Source organism: Callospermophilus lateralis, chromosome 2, assembly GCF_048772815.1.
Source record: "Callospermophilus lateralis isolate mCalLat2 chromosome 2, mCalLat2.hap1, whole genome shotgun sequence".
NCBI lineage: Eukaryota > Metazoa > Chordata > Mammalia > Rodentia > Sciuridae > Callospermophilus > Callospermophilus lateralis.
In genome coordinates this window covers 47,766,324-47,788,524 of record NC_135306.1, presented here as the reverse complement: position 1 = coordinate 47,788,524, position 22,201 = coordinate 47,766,324, and the positions used below count along the sequence as shown (strand labels likewise).

The following is a 22,201-nucleotide window of genomic DNA, read 5'->3' as shown; positions in this document are numbered from 1 at the left end:
GTCTCCCAATTTTATATGTTGAAACCTAATTGTCAGTGTGATGGTACTAGGAGGTGGGCTTTGGGGGAGTGATTAGTGTTAAGGTAGAGCCATCATGCCTGTGAATAATGCTTCGGAGGTGGGGATAACCAGGGATTGAACCCAGGGGCACTTAACTACTAAGTCACATCCCCAGCCTGTTTTATATTTTATTCTGAGACAAGGTCTTGCTAAGTTTGTGAGGCTGGCTTTGAACTTGCAATCCTCCTGCCTCAACCTCCCTAAGCAGCTGTTATAACAGATGTGTACCACCATACCCAATGAATAGTGCTCTTTTGAAAGAGGCTCCAGAGAGTTACTTTATCCCCTTCTACCATGCAAGGCCTCACCTATGAACCAGAACAGGTTCTCTCCAGGCACTGAATCTGCCTTCACCTTGGATTTCTGGCTTACAGACTGTGAGAAATAGATATCTGTTGCTTATAAGCCACCCAGTCTAGTATTTTGTTATTGCAGCTTGAGCAGATTAAATATAAGTGGCTAGACAAAATGAGGATAATCATGTGAAGACCTGAGGAAAGATAGGGGTCAAGACAGCTAAAACCAAGGTCTGAGGCAGAAGTGAGATGGAGTCCTAGAATAGAAATCTCGGTGCTGGTGCATGTTGATATGGCTGGGTGCAGCTTATTTAGCCTTCCATACATACCATGATTTGGATTTGATTCTAAATGTTCTGGGAACCATTTAAAGTCTCTGAGCAGAGAGGTAGGATCTGATTTACATTTTTAAGTGATTACTTGGCCGCTGTGTATTGAGTAGCCTGTATGGGGAAAGAGCTAGATTAGGCCAGATGCTGCGGCACTAGTGCCCAAGTCGGGGTGGTGGCCACAGAAGTCGTAGAACAGAGGTTGGCAAGATATGGGACTGCAGCAGAGGAACAGGAGAATTTCTATTTCCCACCTGGGGAACCCAAACGATGGTAATGCTAGCGATCGTTTTCAAACAGAAGATGGGAAGGAACCATGAGTGACTCTTTGAAGCAAGGAGGGTGAATATAGGATTCCTTCATCTGATGTACTACTGGTGGTTAGCAGGCTGGGACATATGATGCCAAGGGGCCTTTGCTATAGGAATAAAGTGGGTGCAGAGTGATGTTGGGTTGAGGGACGGAGGACGCCCCTGAGAAGAAAAGTAATTGGGTAGTCTAATGGTTCACTGTAGTTGGGTATGGTTCATGCAGTGGGTGAGGATAACAGGTGGGCAGTCAAGAACAGAGGCAGCCATGGGATTAACACCTGGCATTATCCAGGGGGACCTCAGGGAGACATTGTCCTCCAGCTTCAGCCACAGCAGATGATAACTGACCAGGCAAAAGGCCAAACAGGTCTTTGCCATTCATTCAGGGAGAGGGTGTTCTAAGGGATCTTAGTGGGCTGTGACTCCTCTGCAACTGCCCAACTTTCACTCTGGGAAATTAAAAAATAATGTGTTAATCTTTTTTGCTGTGACAGGGAGGGGATATGTTTCACAGTGACCTGCACAGCGAGTGAACAGTTCTTGGAACACAGGTGTGGGTCAGATTAGGAAAATTTGAAATTATAAAAATAAAGACAAGGACTCAATTATAAGTGGAAGCAGGATATGGTGGGTACACCAGCTCTGGTGGAGTCTGGCTTAACAAAGAGCAAGAGTCTCTGTGTTTATTATATAGGTATAAACATCAAAGGGATTAAGTTTGTGAGCAAAACAGCTTAGTTGGGACTTATCAGTTTGCACCCACATCTTCTACCTCCGGGCAGCTGGGATTTGAATTCAAGGCTTTTGAACTAGTACATTCCATGACAGGCACGCAATTCTCCCTATCAACAGTGCTGAGTCACCTGGAAATGGGCCTTTCTCTTTGGCACTATTTTTTTTCTTTCTTTTTTTACACAAATGGAGCACAACTTTTTCTCTTGGCACTATTTTCTTTTCTTTCTTGCTTGCTTTCTTTCTTGCTTGCTTGCTTGCTTTCTTGCTTGCTTGCTTGCTTTCTTGCTTTCTTGTTTGCTTTCTTGCTTGCTTGCTTTCTTGCTTGCTTGCTTTCTTGCTTGCTTGCTTTCTTGCTTTCTTGTTTTCTTTCTTTCTTGCTTGCTTTCTTGCTTTCTTTCTTTCTTGCTTTCTTGCTCGCTTTCTTGCTTGCTCGCTTTCTCTCTCTCTCTCTCTCTCTCTCTCTCCACAAATGAAGCACAACTTTTCATTTCTCTGGTTGTACACAATGTAGAGTCACACCATTCATGCAATCATACCAAAAGATTTCCAGCATGAGTGTCTCAATAATTCGAAGCAATGATTTATTCACTGTTCCCAACAGATATGTCCCATTATAGGCAGGGAATAAGCCAAAAACACAATGACATGAAAGAAGACAGCAAGTCAGTGAAGAATAAGCCTTTAAAACTACTTTGGGCTTTCTCAAGTGTGGCCAGTGGAGGTCTTCAGACTAAAAGTCCCTGTATGGTGCTCCAAAACTGGGGTTCAGCACACAAGCCTCTGGTGAAAATCAAATCACCAACAAGCCTTCATTTTTTTTTTGCCTAGGGACACTGTGGCATTTTGGGTAGGACAGTTGTTTTATCAGACATCCCTGCATTGAAGGACATAGAGCACATCCTTAACACACCCTTGCTCAAATGCCAGCAGCACTCCCTGCAATCCCTGTGACAGCCACAAATGTCCCATGTTTCCAGACACCCCCAGGAGAGCCACTTGATACTGGGTTGAAGACCTGTGTGCTGCATTCCACCTGGTGAGGAGAGATGGGAGCAGCCAGGTTTGTGTACTGACCAGCAGAGAAAAACAGAGATACAGGAATTTTTTGCTTTGAGGAAGTTTAGATTGATTTTGTGTGTTGCCAGGGCTAGTAAGGTGTACTGAAACAGTAACTGATGCTAATGTGGTGTTTCATTTGACTCTCATGATACTTCTATAGATTAAGTAGAAATCTGACCCTCATAGATAAGGAAGATGAAGAAACATAGCATAAATATTTGCATGCAGTGGACCCTGGATCCTTAACTGTGATTGTAATCCCCGTATTCTAGTCTGCACCTCAGAGGCATCTAAACCAGTGGTTCTCAAAGCTTCCTAAGCATCTGCCTTACTTGGTGATGTTACAAATGCAAATTCTTGGGCTCTGCCCCAATCCTGCTGAACCAGAAATATAGGACTGTCGCAGTCTGGCTGGGCACAATTCAGGAGCCATTTGTCAAAAGAAAAAAAACTTTATTTTTAGAACCACACATGCCAAACAAAACAGCTCCTCAGGAAAAACCTTGAGAGCCCAAATGCCACCACCAGCTTCCCACAAGCCTCTCAACCCCCACCCTCCTGCTCTTGAGGCTGATTGGCTGGCTCGTGTGGGCGGAGCCAAAAAAGTCCCCCAGTGAGCAGCTCCATAGTCTGAAAGGGCAGGGAAACAGCCCAATGAGCATCAGGGCAGAGGAGCCAATCAGCTAGAAGTTGCTGGGGCCGCTGTGAGCCAATCATTTGCTGGCAGCTGGAAGTTTGCTGGGGCCCCTTTGGCTGTGGCTCTCAACATAGGACTTTAACAAACCCAGGATGTTAAATGCCCACTGACCCTGGAGCTTTGGAAACGGTGGACAACTGCATTCTAATAGACTCTTATGGCAAGTCTTATTCTGTGTTGCTTTCCTATGGCTGCTGTAGCACCTACCTCAGACTGAGTGCCTTCCTATGGATGCCGGAAATCCAAAATGAGTCTAACGAGGCTAAAATCAAGCATTTGTTGGCTCTTCTTGGAGGATCTAAAGGACAGTCCAGTTGCTTGCTTTTCCCAACTTCTGAAGACATCAGCCTGGCTTGGCTTAAGGGCACCGGAATCACATCCCCTTTTCTCTCCCTCTGCTCCTGTGATCCCGCCACCATCATTTGACTCAGCCTCACTTTTATAAGGCTCTTTTTCCTGATTACATTTAGGGCCCATTCAAATAATCCAAGATAATCTCCCCATCTCATGGTTCTTAATTTAATCATTTAACATGCATAGATTCTGAGAATTTGAATATAAATAGGATCTATTTATATTAAGATCTGGATCTTAAATGTTCCTCAAAGACCCATATTTTAAAGGCTTGGGCACCAGCCTGTGGTACTATTGGAAGGTGGTAGAACCTGTAGGAGGTAGGCCTAGTAGAAGGAAATTAGGTCATTGAAGGGGATTCTGGGACCCAGGACCTTCACTCTCCTTTTGGCTTCCGGGTAGCCATGAGGTGAACAGATTTCTTCCACCATCTTCTCCATCAGGTGCTCCCAGCCATGATGTTCTGCCTCACCATCACAGACTCAAAAGAGACAGAGCCAAGTGACTGTGGATTAAAACCATGAGCTGTAATAAACTTTTCCTCTTAAATTATTTTCACATATATTCCATCACAGCTACAAAAAACTGATGAATATAGGGACCATTATTGAGCCTACCATACTCAGCTAGGCCACATTTTATAAATTTGTGGTTTAAGCCCTAAAGCAGCATGCTTAGTTGTGGATGCACATTAGAACCACTTGAGGAGCTTTAAGTAAAACAAATTCTGTGTCTCCCATTAATCAGAATCTCTGCCATCTGGGACCTGAGCTTTGGCATTGAAAGTTCCCCAGGGGATTTAAGTATTCTATCTGCTGACTCAGGAGGAAGCCAGGTAGATCCTGTGAAGGAGAGCTCTAAAGAACACAGTGAGCTTTGAGGAAAACCCTCAAAAATTACATGACCTTTTCAGGAGTGAAGTGTCTTCCAGAGAGTGATTCCTCACTGGACTCGTATCTTGACATTGCAAGGAGAGGATGATCAAAGCCATGAGTATTCTAAACTGTGGGCCATCAGACTTCTCTGACTGGAATGTAACATCCCTATAGTAGTTCACCAGGGCTGCTGTAATAAAGCACACTAACAGGTGGCTTAAGAAATGGAAGCATATTACCTTACAGTTGTGGAGTCCAAGATCAGGGTGTGATCAGGGTCAGTTTCCCTTTTCTTGGCTTATACCTGGCCGTGTTTTCCACATGTTTTCACAGTCTTTCTTCTATATAGGTGTCTGAATCACTTTTCTTAGGACTCCCAATTTATTGGATTGGGGCCCATCCCATTGACCTCATTTAACCTTTCTTAACCTCATTGAAGACCCCATTTCCAAATACGGTCAAATTCTGAAGTACTGCTGGTTAGAACTTCATCACGAATCTGGGGGAGTGGAGCACAGTTCAGCACATAATCATTCCTCACAAAGGACATTTGAACCATATTGCAGGTTTTAAATAGGCAGCCTGAGTCATTTGGCTGCTCTTTTCCCATATAGGACATCTGGGATTTTGCAAAGTCCTCAGAGACTTCAAAGCCAAGTTGGCCAAATAATGAGGGCTTCTATCTGCTGAGCTTACTGAACTTGTCAGCAGCAACCAGAGGTGACAGACTGAAATACTCAAAGACTGTGCCAGCTTTAGCTCTGACTCTTAACCTCCTTGAGAGTTGAAGCACTCAAAAGCAGTCCATCGCCTTGGCATGGGATGATCTCAGCTACTGAGAGTTGTAATATTTTAAGAATGCCCTCATAGAGCACTGGGTTCTTGAGGCAGGGTGTTCAGATCTCAAGGTGATAGGTCCTGAGACCAGACTGGGTAGATGAAGTCTCCTGGAGCCAGGTACCAAGGAAAATGCACATAGGGTAGGGATTTGGAGGCACCCTTTCATCCTTGCAGGATCTAGCCATTCTGGCCAGGTAAGCCACCACTTGGACAGGATGCTTCCATCCTGTCAGAGAAGAAGTCAAACCTGTTTTTCTCTTTGAGAAGACTGTCTCAGTGGTCTGTCAGTGGGAAAATGGGGAAGGAACTGACAAAATCTTTTAGTGACCTTGATTGACCAGGGAGTTCCCATTTTAGTCCCTTATTTTGTGTAATGATGGGGAGAATTGGCCCAGAAATTCCATCTCAGGCCTTAAGCCCATTTTATAGACAGGCTAGAATTAACTGGACTCATGACTGATGATCCAGCCCAGGGGTCTTATTGTTTCCTGAGGATGGATGAAGTTATTCGTGATCAGTCCTCTTCTCCTTTAAGGTGGTCACTCAGATATCCAAAGGTACTATTTCTATGCTTGTTCCGTGACATAATCATTCCTCACAAAGGACATTTGAACCATATTGCAGGTTTTAAATATGCTGAGCATGTTTCTTTATAATATGGAAACAACAAAACTTTTTAAATAGAGCATGATATCAGGAAAGACTCCAAGGGATATTAGGACATAGCATATCATGATGATTAAGCTTTAGACACCTGGATCTCTATCCCAAGTTTGCTCCCTATGATTTGCTCTTATACAAATTTCTTTATTTTTGTGCTTGTCTTTCCTTTTTTGTAAAATGGGTATAATAGTATAGGGCCTATCTCATAGGATAGATGTAATGATTAAATAACAGATTAGGCCTCTGAAACACTTTACACAATACATCTGGCATGTAAATACTCAAAACAGTAATTTCATTATCAAGGCAAGTACTGAATTGATTGTTGAATTTAGAGGCTTACAAGGGTGTAAATAGAATTGGGCCATTAGTGCTTGGAGACTTTATCTCAAATGTACTTTGCCATAGGACCAGCAGGTGGCGACATTGACCACATTTTGGCACTGCCAGCCTCCATCTTGGAGGTCCAGTTACCTTCAATGGCAATACAGTACTCAGTTACTACACTTGTTGCTTTATCCCTTGCAAGGAGAGTTTCCATAAACAACTGGAACTAGTTGGATGGCTGGGTAGGCTTGCCTGCAGATCTTTTCATTGCCAGAGACTCCATCCTGCCCTTCTGGCAAGCACTGGCCAGTTGCTTTCTAGTCAAATACTGTACGTGCTTTGCTGAGGACTGAGTTGCCAGTTACCTAGTGCAGGGCCATCATGCAGCCCAGATGGTATAAACTGAAGTTTGGAATTCAGAATTTCAGGACTGCCTAGTGTTCTTTGTTAGTTTTATTTTTTGTTGTTGTTTTTGGTACTGGGGATTTAACCCAGAGGTACTTGACCACTGAGCCACATAGCCCAGGTCCCTTTCCAATATTTCCCCCAAGACAGGGTCTTACTAAGTTGCTGAGGCTGGCTTTGAACTTGCGGTCTTCCTGCCTCAGTCTCCTGAACCATAGATGTGCATCACCATTCCCCACTAGCATTTCGTAATCACTGCTTCCATGCTGGACTAGCATGAAAACTGAACAGTGGTTCCAAAACCAAATTAGATTTCTTTTGTATGTATAAGCCTGAGGGTCCACTGTTAAATCACCTGAGCCACAGCCCAGGGAATATCTAAAAACAATCAAGTCAAAGTGGTCATAAGTAAAAAATGCAAAAGTTTCTTTGAGTACCTGAATCTCCAAAGAGTAGGCTGAGAGTAATTTTTAGAGTCAGCAATTTATTTCTGTGACCAAGATGAGGACATTTGCTGGACAGTTTATTAACCTCTTTATGACTCTTGGTGCTTAAGAGGATAAATAAAATGAAGGATAAAATGGAGAGGCCAGACCAAAGGAAGGTTCCCATTTGCAAAAAGCAGTGTGATTTCTTTTTTTAAAAAAAAAAATATTCTGTTCAACTAGATGATTTTAATGTATTGACTAAAGGGAGTGCTGCTTTTGATTTGATTTAAAACTAATGTTTATTAGTTTTATGTTTTTTAGTTAGTATGAAACAATAAAACCTGTGATTTCAGTAATGTACCACAAGGTGGCTCCATCAACTGACTTAGCCACTTAAGGAAATGTACTAAGCCAACAGAATTTTCAGCAAGGTCTCACTAAATACCCCTATTTTACATATTTATTTATTTTCAATTTGTTCACTCCCCCACCAGGAAATTGAGGGCCAGAGAAAGAGCCATTTTCCTCCAAATTGATATAAATCAACTTATATAACCTGATCTGAAAATTGCTTACTTTCGATATTCAAGTAATTCTAAACTTTGAATTTTTGTTCCAGAAGCTACTTTGTTCAATAGAGTTAAACCTTTTCGTTGGGGGTAAAAATAGTTCCGGTCACTTTCTATGATCTTTCTATTGGTGTCATGTCTGGTTTCTGGCTGTTTACATACTTTTTCCTTTCAGATGTTAGCCCAGAGAAATTTTCATAATGATGTCAGTTACTTAATTAGGTATCTAAAAGTACCTCTCTATTTATTTGTAATTCAGTCAGAAATAAATTGTGATATGATTTTTAAAAAATTACATTTTGGTTATTTCTAAACAATAGAAGACCTTCAAATGTTTCTGAATGTTTTTCAGTGTTTCGAATGAAAAAAAATGACCCAGTATGATGATCTTTTTTATTCCCTTAGATTGGAATAATTGGTGGAACAGGCCTGGATGATCCAGAAATTTTAGAAGGAAGAACTGAAAAATACGTGGATACTCCATTTGGCAAGGTTAATATCTATTTAGTCGAGCTATGTTAGTTTTATACACTTCTTACTGGCTTGCTTTTTAAATCAAAAGAAAAAATTGCTTTTGTATTGACAACCCAAGTCTTGGCTTGGGGTCTTGTCATTGTGTTTCATCCCCCCAGAGCAAGGATGCTTCAGAGCTCCATATTTTGAAAACACAGCTTTTGAATGTGCACAAGTAACTTCTCAATTCATGTTGCTAGAAGGCAGACACTCATTTTAGACATAACAACTCTGCTTTTCAAGTCTGCATTCAAATAAGCTTCTAATTCAGTGACTGTATGTCACAGCACACTAATTCAGGGTACAGGCTGATGACTAATAGGATGAAGTACTATTACAAAGTAGCTTTTTTTTTTTTTTTTTTTTTGAGTGAGCCCAGAGCCAGAGGAGGATTGTCTTGGAGATCACACAGTGTGGGTATTCATAGCTCTGGGAGTGATATGCTCTTCGTTTTCCAGGACACACTGCTTTTTCCCTAGGCTCCTGTGTTACCGGCCTAGGCCAGGGTGGGGTGTCTGCTTTCTACTTACTCCCTATTGCTACTTCCAAACACTAGTTCCTTTGATCCTCTGAAGATCTCTGCATCTGTCCTTTCTAACTAAATCCTCCTTTTTAGCTCAGTTTTTGGATTGACCTCATGACTTCCAGGCCCTATGTCATCTTGGCCTTCCTCCTAACCTCATGCTTTGGCAACCCCTCAGTGAACAGGGACTTTCCCTGCATCATCCCCATGGCCATCTGAGACCTGGTTAACATAAGCAGACAGCACTATTGCTGAGTCCTTCATGCTGTGGTCTCATTACCTCTCTGCCTTTCACTCACACCTATTCTTGAGCCTGTCATATACCCTTGACACATCTAAGTTTGTTGAGTCTGCTATCAGAGTCCACTGAGTGCTTGATACAAATGACCTTACTAAGTGATACCTATATAGGCCTCCAGCAACCTTCAGAACCTAAGTTTGCACTCGGTTAAAATTCTTTGATTACGTTAATCAAATCTAGACTCTTTTCTAAGCTATATTTTCAGACGCAAGTTTCATGAATCTATTATAGATTAACAATTTTCAATGGCAGCTTTTTAAATTGTTTGCTTATGTGTCTTAAAAATCACTGAGGTGTAACTGTTTTTCATTGCACACAGCCATCTGATGCCTTAATTTTGGGGAAGATAAAAAATGTTGATTGTGTCCTCCTTGCAAGGTAAGTATTTTAAGCTTTTTGAATATTATCACTAAATTGAAATTCAGCTTAAATTCTGGAAAGAATAATGATGAAGGCATGAGCTTTTATGTGTTGGAGTCAGAACATCTTAGCCACCTTTAATTGATTAGTTAATTAATTAATTGAAGTAAGCTTTGCATATGTAGGATATCAAAGAGCTCATGTTCCACTCCATCCCAGGAGGTTAGAAAAGAAAATCAGGTGAATAAAATTGAAGCTCTGTTTTCAGTTCTAACTACAAGAAGAAAATTTTTTTTTCCTAATTAACATAAAGAACAGTGTTCCATTAGTGACTTCTTATATAGTAGTTGTTTCATGTTTGTGGAAAGGGGCTTGGGGCCTATCAAGTGAATTGACTGTAGTGTCTAGACCTTGTTCCCTGGTTGAGGCTGGTGCGGCTCCCTGGTGTAAAGAAGGCAACATTGTTTTTATCACATAGTTAGACATTAGACTACACATTTAGTTTTCCATTGCCTAGTTTTCCATGGCCGTGTTCCAGATTACCATGGATTCAGCAGCACACTTATTTCCTAGTTTCTGTGGTCAGAAGTCTGGCACAGTTTCACTGGGTCCTCTGCTTGGGTCATATAAGGTGTATTCCCAGCTCCACTCTTGTATGGAGCTCAGGCTTGTTCAGGCTTCTATGGTTGTTGGCAGAATTCAGTTTCCTCTCAGTTGGAGGACTGAGGCCTTTTTTAGCTCCTGCAGGCAGCCCACATTTCCTGCCATTTGGCCTCCCCACAGCTCTTCACCCTATAACAGCTTATTTCTGTAGGGCCAGTAGAACCTCAGTAGCGTGCCAGCCAAGTGGAGCCTGGTTATGAAATGCCTTCTAACGGTTGGGAGACCCATCCAACCACGCTGAGGAGTGGGGATTATGCAGGGCATGAACGTGGGGCCCTCAATTTCAGTTTAAGATGGTCACCGAACTTATTTCAGGGCACATCCTTTGTTGGTCTTTACTGGCTTGCTTTTTTTTTTTTTTAAGAGAGAGAGAATTGTTGTCAATATTTATTTTTTAGTTTTCGCTGAACACAACATATTTATTTTTATGTGGTGCTGAGGATCGAACCCAGTGCCCCGCTCATGCCAGGCAAGTGCGCTACCTCTTGAACCATATCCCCAGCCCTACTGGCTTGCTTTTTAAATTAAAGGAAAAAAAATAGCTTTTGTATTGACAACCCAAGTCTTGGCTAGAGATTGCTAGAGAATTGATTAATTTTTTCCAAGGTCTATGGGGAGACCGTTGGTAAGGTAGCCCAATGCTGAGGCTTTAATGTTCCTGAACTAAACTGTCAGACTGTGAAATGATTGACCCTCTGATGCATTGGTTCTGAAATGCTTTTGGTTTTAAAAATTTCTTTTGAAATAGCTAATCAAGAGTTTTAGAGAACACTTTCAGAAAGATATATGTATTTTCTGGGTTTTGATGGTCCCCATCTTCTGATAGATCATCTGTGAACTCAGGATAGAAGCCCCAGTGTGCTACATGTGTCTGCAGTTATTTTGATGCTTTTAATACTTCTGTTGTTCATCAGGAAAGACATTAAAGATACTTTCTAAGTATAAACATGATAATTACAAGAGGTATTTAATAATAATCCTCTAGCGTAGGTATTTCATTATCCATTTTACAGGTGAAAAGAAACTAAACTGAGAGTAGAGTGACTGATAAGGTCACAGGGCTAGTAAGTGGCAGAGCTTCAAACCCAAAATTTTACTCGAAAGCCCCAACTTTTTCCTTAATACTTAGATATATTTATTTTTACTCTTTTAAGTATGCTTTGTGATACAGGTGAATTTTTAGAAATAATTTCAGAAATTGAGTTCCCTTTACTAGCTGCTCACTGGAGTCCCTCTAGGTAGAGGGGGGGTGTGTGCGCACGCACACACACACACTGTTGTGTATTTCAAGTGATCAAAGAATTTTAACCAAATACATGTTTTTGTCTAACAGATCAAACCATTTACTTGTTATGTATCCCTTTCTAAGTGCCAGGGAGGAAGGTAGACACAGCATCACCCTCCAGGCTGATTCCAGTTGAAAAAGCTGACACTAAAAGAAGATAAGTTTAAGGTGCTGAGAGGCACTATGAAGAAAAATGGGTTTGAGGAACTGATGTGATGTAGATGTGATGGTCATAGAGGGAAACTCAGAGGTAGTGATCTTTGAGTTTGGACCTAAAGAGTTTTGAGACCTAAGTAGAAGTGAGCGTGGATGCAGCAGAGCTATGAGACCTGGGTTAGGAGGTGTTGTGTCATTAAGCTGGGGCCCATGAGGTAGAAATCCATAGTAAAGAGCTAGGTTTTATTTGAAGTATGAGAGTAAGCATTGGTGATTATATTGGTTTACTGAGACTATCATAACAGTGCTATAGAATGGCTGCCTTGCATAACAAATGAATTTTCTCACAGCTCTGGAGGCTGGAACTCTGAGACTGAGGTGTTGGCAGAGCTCTCCTGAGGGCTGTGAGGGAAGGTCATGTTCTTGGCCTGTCTCTTGGCTTGTCTTGGCTTGTCTTGTCTCAATGTCCTCATATTCACTTCCCTCTCTACTTATCTATGTCCAAGTTTCCCCTTCTTGAAAGGGCACCAGTCATATTAGATCAGGACTCACCCTAATGACCTCATTTTAACATAATTACTTCATAAAGAATTGTCTCCAAAAGCAGTCACATTCTGAGTTAGGAGTGGAGGTTGGGTCTTCAACATGAATTCTGGTGGGTCACAGTTCAGACCATCCAGTGGTTGTCAGTCAGGTAAGCAGTTACTGGACAAAACCTGTTACTGTCACTCCAAACAACTGGGAACTCTCATGCCTTACAAGTTTTTATTAGCTTTTTGGAGGATCAGGCAGAAAGGAATAGAAAGACCCAACTGCTTGGGCTTCTATTTCAGTTAGAAAACAGTGGTGCACATGAAACCTTATGCCTTGCTCTGGGGCATTCATGCCCCATGTGACAGATGCAGTATGTCTTCCTGGAATGTGGATTCTAAGCAAGTTGTTACCTGCCCTTGTAGGAAAATTAATCTATGGGACATAAAGCTGGTCTGCATTTTAAGATGAGCTAGTCTATGCTTGTTGTAGAATGATTATTGACCGATCTTCTCATTCCTCCTCTGCCAATAAAAATGCTTTGGTAGAAAACACTAGTAAACACTGCCATTGAATTAGTATGCTTTTCTAGCAGTATTAAGATGCCCTGATCACTTGTCTACCATCTTTATTCTCTTTCCCTTAGACATGGGAGGCAGCACACCATCATGCCTTCAAAAGTCAACTACCAGGCGAACATCTGGGCTCTGAAGGAGGAGGGCTGTACACATGTCATAGTGACAACGGCTTGCGGCTCCTTGAGGGAGGAGATTCAGCCCGGTGACATCGTTGTCATCGATCAGTTCATTGACAGGTGAGCAGTCATCTAAAATGCTCTTGTAGCTGGTTACTCCAAGCTCAGAAGATGATGTATAGGAATTACATGGAGAAAGGAAGAGCAGGACAGATGCATCTGAAGCTTTTTCTTGTGAGAGTTTTAATTTTACTTGACAAATAGTAATTATATACATTGATTGGATACAGTTTGAGATTTGGGTATATGTATACTTTGCACAATGATTAATATGATTGATTAAGCTAGTTTACATCTCACATATCCATTTTGGTAGTGAAAACATTTGATTTTTCCTTTAGTAGTATTGAAATTCATAATTCGTTTCTATTAATATAATCACCATGCTGTACAATACATCTCAAAAACTTTTTCTTCTTGCTTAAGTGAAATTTAGTGTCCTTTAACCAGTATTTTTCCAACCTCTGATGAACAGTGTTTTACTCTCTACTTCTGAGTTGGGTATTTTTAAATTCTACACATCAGTAAAATCATAGAGTACTTGTGTATGTACATCCATACAATGGAATACTATTTTTTATTCATTCATGCATTGATAGACAACTTGAATAATTCCATATCTTGGGCATTATAAATAGTGCTGCTATTAACTTGGATGTGCAATATTTCTTCTATATTCTGAATTTATTTCCTTTGGAATATGCCCCAAATGTGATGCAATCTCAACTTTTATATTGATCATATATTGCAGTGATTAAATTTTTAGATAAATTAGGTTAGATAAGATTTAGATTTATGGTGCATGCCTATAACTAGCGGCTTAGGAGGCTGAAACAGGAGGTTTGCAAGTTCAGAGCCAGCCTCAGCAAAAGTGAGGTGCTAAGCGACTTAGTGAGACCTTGTCTCTAAATAAAATACAAAATAGGGCTGGGGATAATGTGGCTCAGTGGCCAAGTGCTCTTGAGTTCAATCCCTGCTACCTGCCCCTGCGCCCCCCCACCAAAAAATTTTTTTAGCTAATTTTACCTGTTTCTCTTTTACTTTTTTAGTGTGGCCACTAGAAATTTCAAAGTTACATTGTGAGCTTGTATCTTATTATTGTTGGCCATCATTTTCTAAAATGATAGTGCCCCCTGATTGAGCCACATGGCTTTCATTTAACCAGCCATAGACATGTATGTATTTGAACTTCTCATAGGAGAACCAGAAATAATTGCCTTGTGGGTAATGAAAACACATTTCTTAATAAAGTGGATTGTGTGTGTGTTTTGAGACAAATGTTCAACTTCTCTCTTGGTGCTATCATTATGAGCTGGATGCTGTGCTGTTTTTGCCCTAAGGTTCCCAGAGCTTCAATTTGTTTGACAAAACTGTAACATTCTGCATATCTGCCCCAAGGATCTTAGGGCTGCAGGGTGGGGGGACAGGAGTCCTCAATTGAAGATCTCATCTTGGCTCTATTGTGCTTCAATCAGACCAGTTACCTACCTACAGGTCAGTCCTCTACAGAATTAAGGGTTGAACTTATCTCTCAGGCTTCCCAGCACTGCCCATGGATCATCTCCAAGGGCTGATCTAGAGACATACACTTTGACCTATTGCTATAACTTTGCCAGCATATCATCTCAGAAAAAAAAAAAAAAAAAACCTCATCCTGCAGTGATCTTCAAAATTGTTTTTGTCTAAAAGTAAAAGATTAATTTTAATCCTTCTAATATAACTTTGTAACAAAGAATTGGAATCAAGCAATAGGACTTTTTTTATATAGATGGAAGAACTAAAGCACATCCTTTCTCATCTGTCACTCCCCAGCATGGGCTGTGCATCAGCCATGCCATGCATACCTTAGAGGTTATTTGAGTTTTTTAGAAATAGGAGATTATTGCTGTGATGATAAAATAAACCCTTTAAGGAGTCTGACAAGGCTGGAAGCTCTTGTGAAACAGTAGGATCATTCTTTTCTAAAAGTCCTTTTTTTTTTTTTTATGCTACATCCCAGTAAATCAAATGTCAAGAGTCTTGAGTCTGAGCAAAGGGAGTCCTGGCTGAGACTGTCCTGGAAAAAGCAGGACAACATACCAGGTGGGAGGGCAGTGGGTCCAGTGGTGTTTGAGCATGTGCACTCAGTCCTCAAGTCCTTGTCAAATATGCAAGGAAATGCCTTCTGAATTCAAAGGGAGAATAACCATTTTCTATTTGTGAGTAGGGCGGCTGTGGGAAGCAAAAAAAAAAAAAAAGTCTTGGTCTAGAACTTAAATGTCAAAAAGAATGCATTGTGGTTTTCATTTTCCTCTTTGTAGTGTACAGTTTTCCTGACTCTTCCCTTGCCTTCCGTCCTGGTCTCTGTATGAGATGTTTTTCACAAACTAAAAATTAAAAATAGCAATTCCTACTGAGAATCCATAGGAGTCTTGTCCACAGTAGGTTTCATGGTGCCCTGCACCTCCTGCTATCTTGGGTGCAACTAATCTGTTTCTCCTACTTTGTAGAAAGTCCCCATTGTCAGAGCTACGAGTCATTTGGCCACTGAGAATAGGACATGGTTAGGATTGGGACTTGTTCTAACTTCCTGATGGTTATAATTTTGGGTTTCCCCTCCCATGGTGCATACCCTTATATGTACAGTTTTATCTGGCTTCCAACCCCATCACCTATGGGTAATCAGAGTGCCATGTTTTATAAGTGGGAATATAAAGCTCATGAGGGATTCCCAGCAAATTCCCCAGTTAGGAGTGTTACACCTCTGTAATCTCAGCGACTTGGGATGTTAAGGCAGTAGGATCACAATTTCAAGTTCAGCCTTAGCACCTTAGTGAGGACCTAAGCTACTTAGTGATATCCTGCCTCAAAATAAAAAATAAAATGGGCTGGGGGTTTGTCTCAGTAGTAAAGTGTCCCTGGGTTCAATCCACAGTACCAAAAAGAAAAAGGAAATGGTCTGCAGATGTAGCTCAGTGGTGAGGCACCCCAGGTTCATTCCAGTACTGGAAATAAAAAGGTAGATTCTACTCCTTAGACCCTGGCTTTGCGAGAATAAAGGGCATCCTGAAGTTGGCTACTTTCAGGGCTCCAGTTGGACTTGCAGATAGTTACTCCTTGGGCTTTATGTGTGCTTTCTTCCTGGCATCTTTGGGTCTTCCATATATCTGCCCCTCACTGTACAGGAATAGTTGTGGAACCAACTCGTCATTACTTGCTAATTCATTCTATAGTCACTTCCTGTTAGGGTAGTACAGTTCTTTCTAAAAGGGCTTTCATGATGCAGTTTCTTTGAGTGTAAGATAACAGCTTCTTCCTTTTGAATCCAGCAGTATAGGTAATGGTCAGTTCATTAGCCTGATACTTAACATGGCTCCTCCCTGCCTGTGGCTTGACACCACACCAGGTTTGGGGATGAGATGTGGAGAAGTTTACAAGCATAATGGTTCATTGGCCTGGCCTTTGTTTTGTTTTTGTTTATCAGCCTTGCAGCCTTCCCATACATACCCCACTTTTAAAGCTTGACCTTTACAGTGCATTAAAAAGTGTTGGATAGGAGTGATTTCTCCTGAAATTTTTGCTATTGGAGCAAAGCAAGACTGTTCCACTGACTGCTTTCCTTAAAGCATGAGACACTTTTTTCTCTTCCCGTGTTCCTCAAGGGTCTCTGCTTTCTAACGTGGTTATTGTTGGATATGGCTGCAGATTCTTTTGTCCATAGGGGAGAACTGGTGATGAGATCCTTATTTTCATCCCAAAGAGCTAATTGTCCATGCAATACAAGACCTAGACACAGTGACTTCCAGAAGTTTTCTGTACATGACCTTATTTCCCTGAGCCATCAGTCTTCATTATTATGGGACTTCAGTTCACCATATTTATTATGCAAGTGTAGAAAGCAACAGCTAGACTTGTAAACTGGGAAAATGCCCACATTGTATTAAACTTTAAGAAAAATTAGACTACTGGGTTCTGCTTCTGTTGCTCTCAAAAATATCTGAAGGTGAAATTTGTGAACATACCAGTAAGAAATAAAATGAGATTTCTTTTTATTAGTAGTCTTTATAAGGAATGTTTTGTGAGAAAGACAAATAGGAACTTTATTTTTAACAATTAGAAAAAATACAGCCAAAAAGGGTTAAAGAAAGCAGAGTGTGATTCCTAGTGCCAAGTGGTTTCTGTCAAGTACAATTAACATGTTGGCCTTGGCCCCTGGTTAAGTTCTGCAGATGGGGAGGGAGGACATCCAAATTCTTTACTCTGGCTCTGCTACAAAATTGCTTTGTCACCCAGCATCCTCATTTGGTAAATGAGGGTGTTGGATTGACTCCCAAGAGTTCTGGTGTCCTGTAGATTATTATCTGCAACTTATTTTCCTGCATTAAATTAGGAGGGGTTGGGGTGTGCTTTTGTGATGCATTCTGACTCATTAGGAAAGTCCCTCTGTAAATAGTGCTGAGGGATCATTTATACCCGTTCATTTAACCCCTCCCAGAGACCAGCCCCACCTCGGGCTTCCCCATGACATCACTGTGTGGAACCCTGACCCCGGTGGGGGTGTGCTCCCAGGAAAAGTCTGTCAGACTTTCCAGTAGGTTCCGATGATTGGAAATGGAGGTTCAAGGTAAAGGATTACACATGGAGCCTCTTTCTGCCACTCGGCAGCTTCCGTTCAGCCCTTTTCCACCATTTACTCGCATCCCTGCTCTTCTTTGTCATCTTCCCACTATAGCTATCCCAGAAGTGGGGTCAGCTACTCCCCTGTGTGAAATCCATTCTTATGTTTTGCTCCAGAACCTAGTTTGTTACTGATTCCTGACCATAAGTGTGTACTGCTAAAAAAAACACTGAACTGCCACAGATTGAGTTCCTGCAAGGTGCCACCATCAGTTTATCCCATTTTTTTTGTGTGCAGCGATCATTTCCCTGGTTTATAGTTGAGGAGACCCAGAAATATTATCATTGGCTCAAAAGTGGACCCTGTGGGATTTGAACTCAGCTTCATATCCAAAGACTGTTAGCTTAGCTCCCCTTCATCCCCATGTTTGTACCTTTTTTATTCCTTGTTAGATTCATCTGGCTGCTTGGGGCAAGGCCCCAGAGAGACTTCAGATTTTGTAATTTAGGATTGAATTTTCTCCCTTGGTTACCTTCAGGCCCTGCTCTCCCTCCCACAAGCCACACTTCTGGACTACAATAATACAGAGGGAACACTGGCAGTGCTGTCTCCTCCTGTCTGTCACCCTTGCGTCCGCTCAGTTTCTAGAAGGTGCCATCTTGTCACCTGACATGCCTTGAGCCCTCCTCCACTGCCTTCCTGGAAGTCAGCTCCTTGACATTCCTCCTTCTCTTAGCTTGTCTCCCCTTGAATCTGGTTCCCATTCTTCTCCCTGGAAGTAGAAACCAATAGTATTGGAAACCGGGCATCCGCTGCCCTCTGGGATCTGATCCTCAGGGCTATGGCAGCAGTGATCAGCAGCAGCACACCCAGATTTCTGAATTAACCACATAGCCCAGGGAGGAATGATGTCCTCAAGGCTGTTTACGTAGAAGACCTCATCCATTCCTGTAATTTGATGTAACTTATTCATAGTTTCTTTCATTTTTGATGTGAAGATCTTTGACATATGCTTTATAACCTCTTATTGCTTTTGTAGAAAAGGTTTCTTCCCTGACATTTACATTTAGAAAGCTGAGGATCCCTGCTTATTTTCTTCCCACCAAGGGAAGGGATGTTAATACTTATTATCTGATCACATCTGGTCTTCTGAACATGAATTTGAGTTTTCTGTGGATAATTCCAAAGTGAGAACATATTAAGCACTTGTCACATATCAGATGCTGTTAGACCTCAGAAATAGCAACTTATATAACTATTGCTATTGGAGATTTTAGGGCCCCTTTCTTTTTTTTTAATTTTTATGTAACAGTAGAATGCATTACAATTCTCATTACATATATAGAGCTCAATTTTTACATCTTTGGTTGTATACATAGTATACCCACACCAATTTGTCTCATACATGTACTTTGGATAATAATGATCATCACATTCAACCATCATTAATTACCCCATGCCCCCTCCCATCCCTCTGCCCTATTTAGAGTTCATCTATTCCTTCCATACTCCCCCTCCCTAGCCCACAATGAATTGGCTTCCTTATATCAAAGAAAACATTTGGCATTTGGATTTTTGGGATTGGCTAACTTCACTTAGCATTATCTTCTCTAACTCCCTCCATTTACCTGCAAATGCCATAATTTTATTCTCTTTTATTGCTGAGTAATATTCCATTGTATGTATGTATGTATGTATACACATACACACACACATATATATGCCACATTTTTTTAATCCATTCATCTATTGAAGGGCATCTAGGTTGGTTCCACAGTTTAGCTATTGTGAATTGTGCTGCTATAAACATTGATGTGGCTGTGTCCCTGTAGTATGCTGTTTTTAAGTCCTTTGGGTATAGACTGAGGAGAGGGATTGCTGGGTCAAATGGTGGTTCCACTCCCAATTTTCTAAGAAATTTCCATACTGTTTTCCATATTGGCTGCACCAGTTTGCAGTTCCACCAGCAATGTATGAGTGTACTTTTTCCCACATTTTTGCCAACATTTATTGTTGTTTGTATCCATAATAGCTGCCATTCTGACTGGAGTGAGATGAAATCTTAAGTGGTTTTGATTTGCATTTCTCTAATTGCTAGTGATGATGAACATTTTTTCATGTGTTTGTTGATTGATTGTACATCATCTTCTGAGAAGTATCTCTTTAGGTCCTTGGCCCATTTATTGATTGGGTTATTTGTTTTTTTTGGTGTTTAGTTGTTTAAGTTCTTTATATACCCTAGTGATTTGTGCTCTATCTGATGTGTGAGGGGTAAAGATTTGCTTCCAAGATGTAGGCTTTCTATTCACCTCACAGATTGTTTCTTTTGCTGAGAAGAAACTTTTTAGTTTGAGTCCATACCATTTATTGATTCTTGATTTTAATTCTTGTGCCACAGGAGTGTTATTAAGGAAGTTGGGGCCTAATCTCACATAATGGAGATTAGGGGGTTAGGCCCCTTTCTAAAAGGTACTCTGTCCCATTAGTAAACTTTATAATGTACAAGCCTTTCCAGTCAGCCTTCTTCACCCTTTGCAGTTTACAATCCTAAGAATAATAGCACCAAAGCCTGTGTTTTTCTGATTTATATACTAGGACTGTGTGTATTGTTTCCTGTGTGAGTAGACAGAGTCACTGATTGCATAGCCGTGGGACTCGATAAAGCCACATGCATTGACCTGGAGCAGTTTGAAGGATGCTTATGAAGCTGCATAGTAACTTTAGAAAATGTTTTTATAACCCGTATTGTGTTCCTGCCTCTGCTAATTATTACAAGGAAGCACCCCCTTAATATCCATTAGCCTTTCACAGGTAAGAACAAAGAGATTGCTGTTCCCACCTGGGTCACAGTTGGGGGTTTTATTCTATAGTTTTTTTGTTGTTGTTGTTTTGTTTTGTTTTCTTTTCTTTTCTTTTTTTATGGCACCGTAAGGCATTAGGGACACTCTGGAGATTACAGCAAGGGGAAGATCATAATGATAATGCTTCAAATTCCAAACTTCAATTCCTTCTGGTTAATAGAACAGGTTCACGTCTCTTAATCTGTTGTTCTTCATATCAGAACTTCCTCTATCTCATCTCATGTTATTGTTCTACTATTTGGATATCTTTTCAATGAAGCCGATAGAATCACTTCCCCAAAGCCACCCTCCTTGTGAACACAGACATTTTGCTTTGCCAGGAAATTAATTGACTCATGTTTCTGCATGCTGGGGCTTGTTGTAGGGTGGCTGTATTCTGAAACTATCTCAGAGATATGTGGTTTGTGTTTGCTTCTGCTCAGAGACAGGTGTTTGCCCTCAACTTGTTTGTAATTGAGTGTTTCCCAAGAGAAAAATATTAACAAATGACCATGACCTGTTCAAGAGTCTTGATTTAAGAAACAGCCTACCAATCATTCTCTGGGTTTTTCTCCCACCATGCCTGTGTTCCCAGTGGTCTCTTCCTTGATTGTCTTAAACTCATGTATTTTGCGAGTGCACAGCATAATTTTGTTTCTTTCGCTCTTCAAGGGACAATTTTTCATTTGTTTGTGCCTTAAATTTTCTTAGCATATGTCTTTGCTTGGCAACCTCAAGCAATTTGGGGGGTTATCCTTCACTGGAGGATCCTCAAAATCACTATCTAAGGTTGGTAGAAGAGATGTACAGAAGCAGGCATGCTAGTAGTAGCTACATAAGCAATAGGTAGAGTGCCGATCCCTTGCATCATGTTAATGTAATTTAATCCTCACATGGCCGTATGAGGTAAATGGTTTTATTTCCAATTTAAATACGAGAAAGCTTATATAACTGAAATGCAAAGAGATCAAAGTAACTTTGCAGTGTATCTACAGACAGTAAATGGCAAAATCAGCTAATCAGTGGATCCCATGCTACTACAGGAAGGTAAAATGAGTCTCCTTGCCTTGCTAGAAAGTATTACTGGTTGAAGAAAGAATAAGCAGCAGATCCTAAGCAGCAGTTCTTTTTATATATATATATATATATATATATATAATCTTTATTTCTTAGTTATAGGTGGACATAATACCTTTATTTTATTTTTATTTGGTGCTGAGGATCGAACCCAGTGCCTCATGCATGCTAGGCAAGCGCTCGACCTCTGAGCCACAACCCCAGCCCAGCAGCAGTTCTTTATTATTGTAGCAACCATAACTGGGTTAATCATATCTCAAACCACTGAAGCATCTGCATCCACTTCCTATTGCTGTCATAACAAATTACATAAGTGGCTTTGACAACACAAAGTTACTGTCTTGTATTACAAGTCTACAGCTTTGCAATCTAATGGGGGTCTCACTGGGCTTAAAGGGGGAAAAAAAAGTGGCAGAGCCATATTTCTCTCTGCAGGTTTGGGAAGAATCCATTTCCTGCACTGCTTAGTTCATGGTCCCTATACATCTTTAAAGCCAGCCATGGTAGATGGAGTTCTTCTCTCATCTCTATCACTCTGAGGTTGGCTCTTCCACCTCCTTCTTATGTCATCTTGTGATTACATTATTCCTGCTTGATTAATCCAGAATAATCTTTATATCTTAAAGTCAGCTGCTTACCAAACTTAATTCCAT

The 22,201-nt window shown here is 40.9% G+C and overlaps 1 protein-coding gene across 1 annotated transcript in view; it reads left to right on the top strand.

Annotated features, from left to right (window-relative positions):
• Mtap (methylthioadenosine phosphorylase) overlaps positions 1 to 22,201 on the top strand; it is a 38,517-nt gene that overhangs the window by 3,222 nt on the left and 13,094 nt on the right. Inside the window, exons 2-4 of the mRNA XM_076843382.2 lie at positions 8,354 to 8,440; positions 9,605 to 9,663; positions 12,927 to 13,094. Of these exons, the coding sequence (XP_076699497.1) occupies positions 8,354 to 8,440; positions 9,605 to 9,663; positions 12,927 to 13,094 (314 nt within the window). The remainder of the gene's footprint in view (positions 1 to 8,353; positions 8,441 to 9,604; positions 9,664 to 12,926; positions 13,095 to 22,201) is intronic.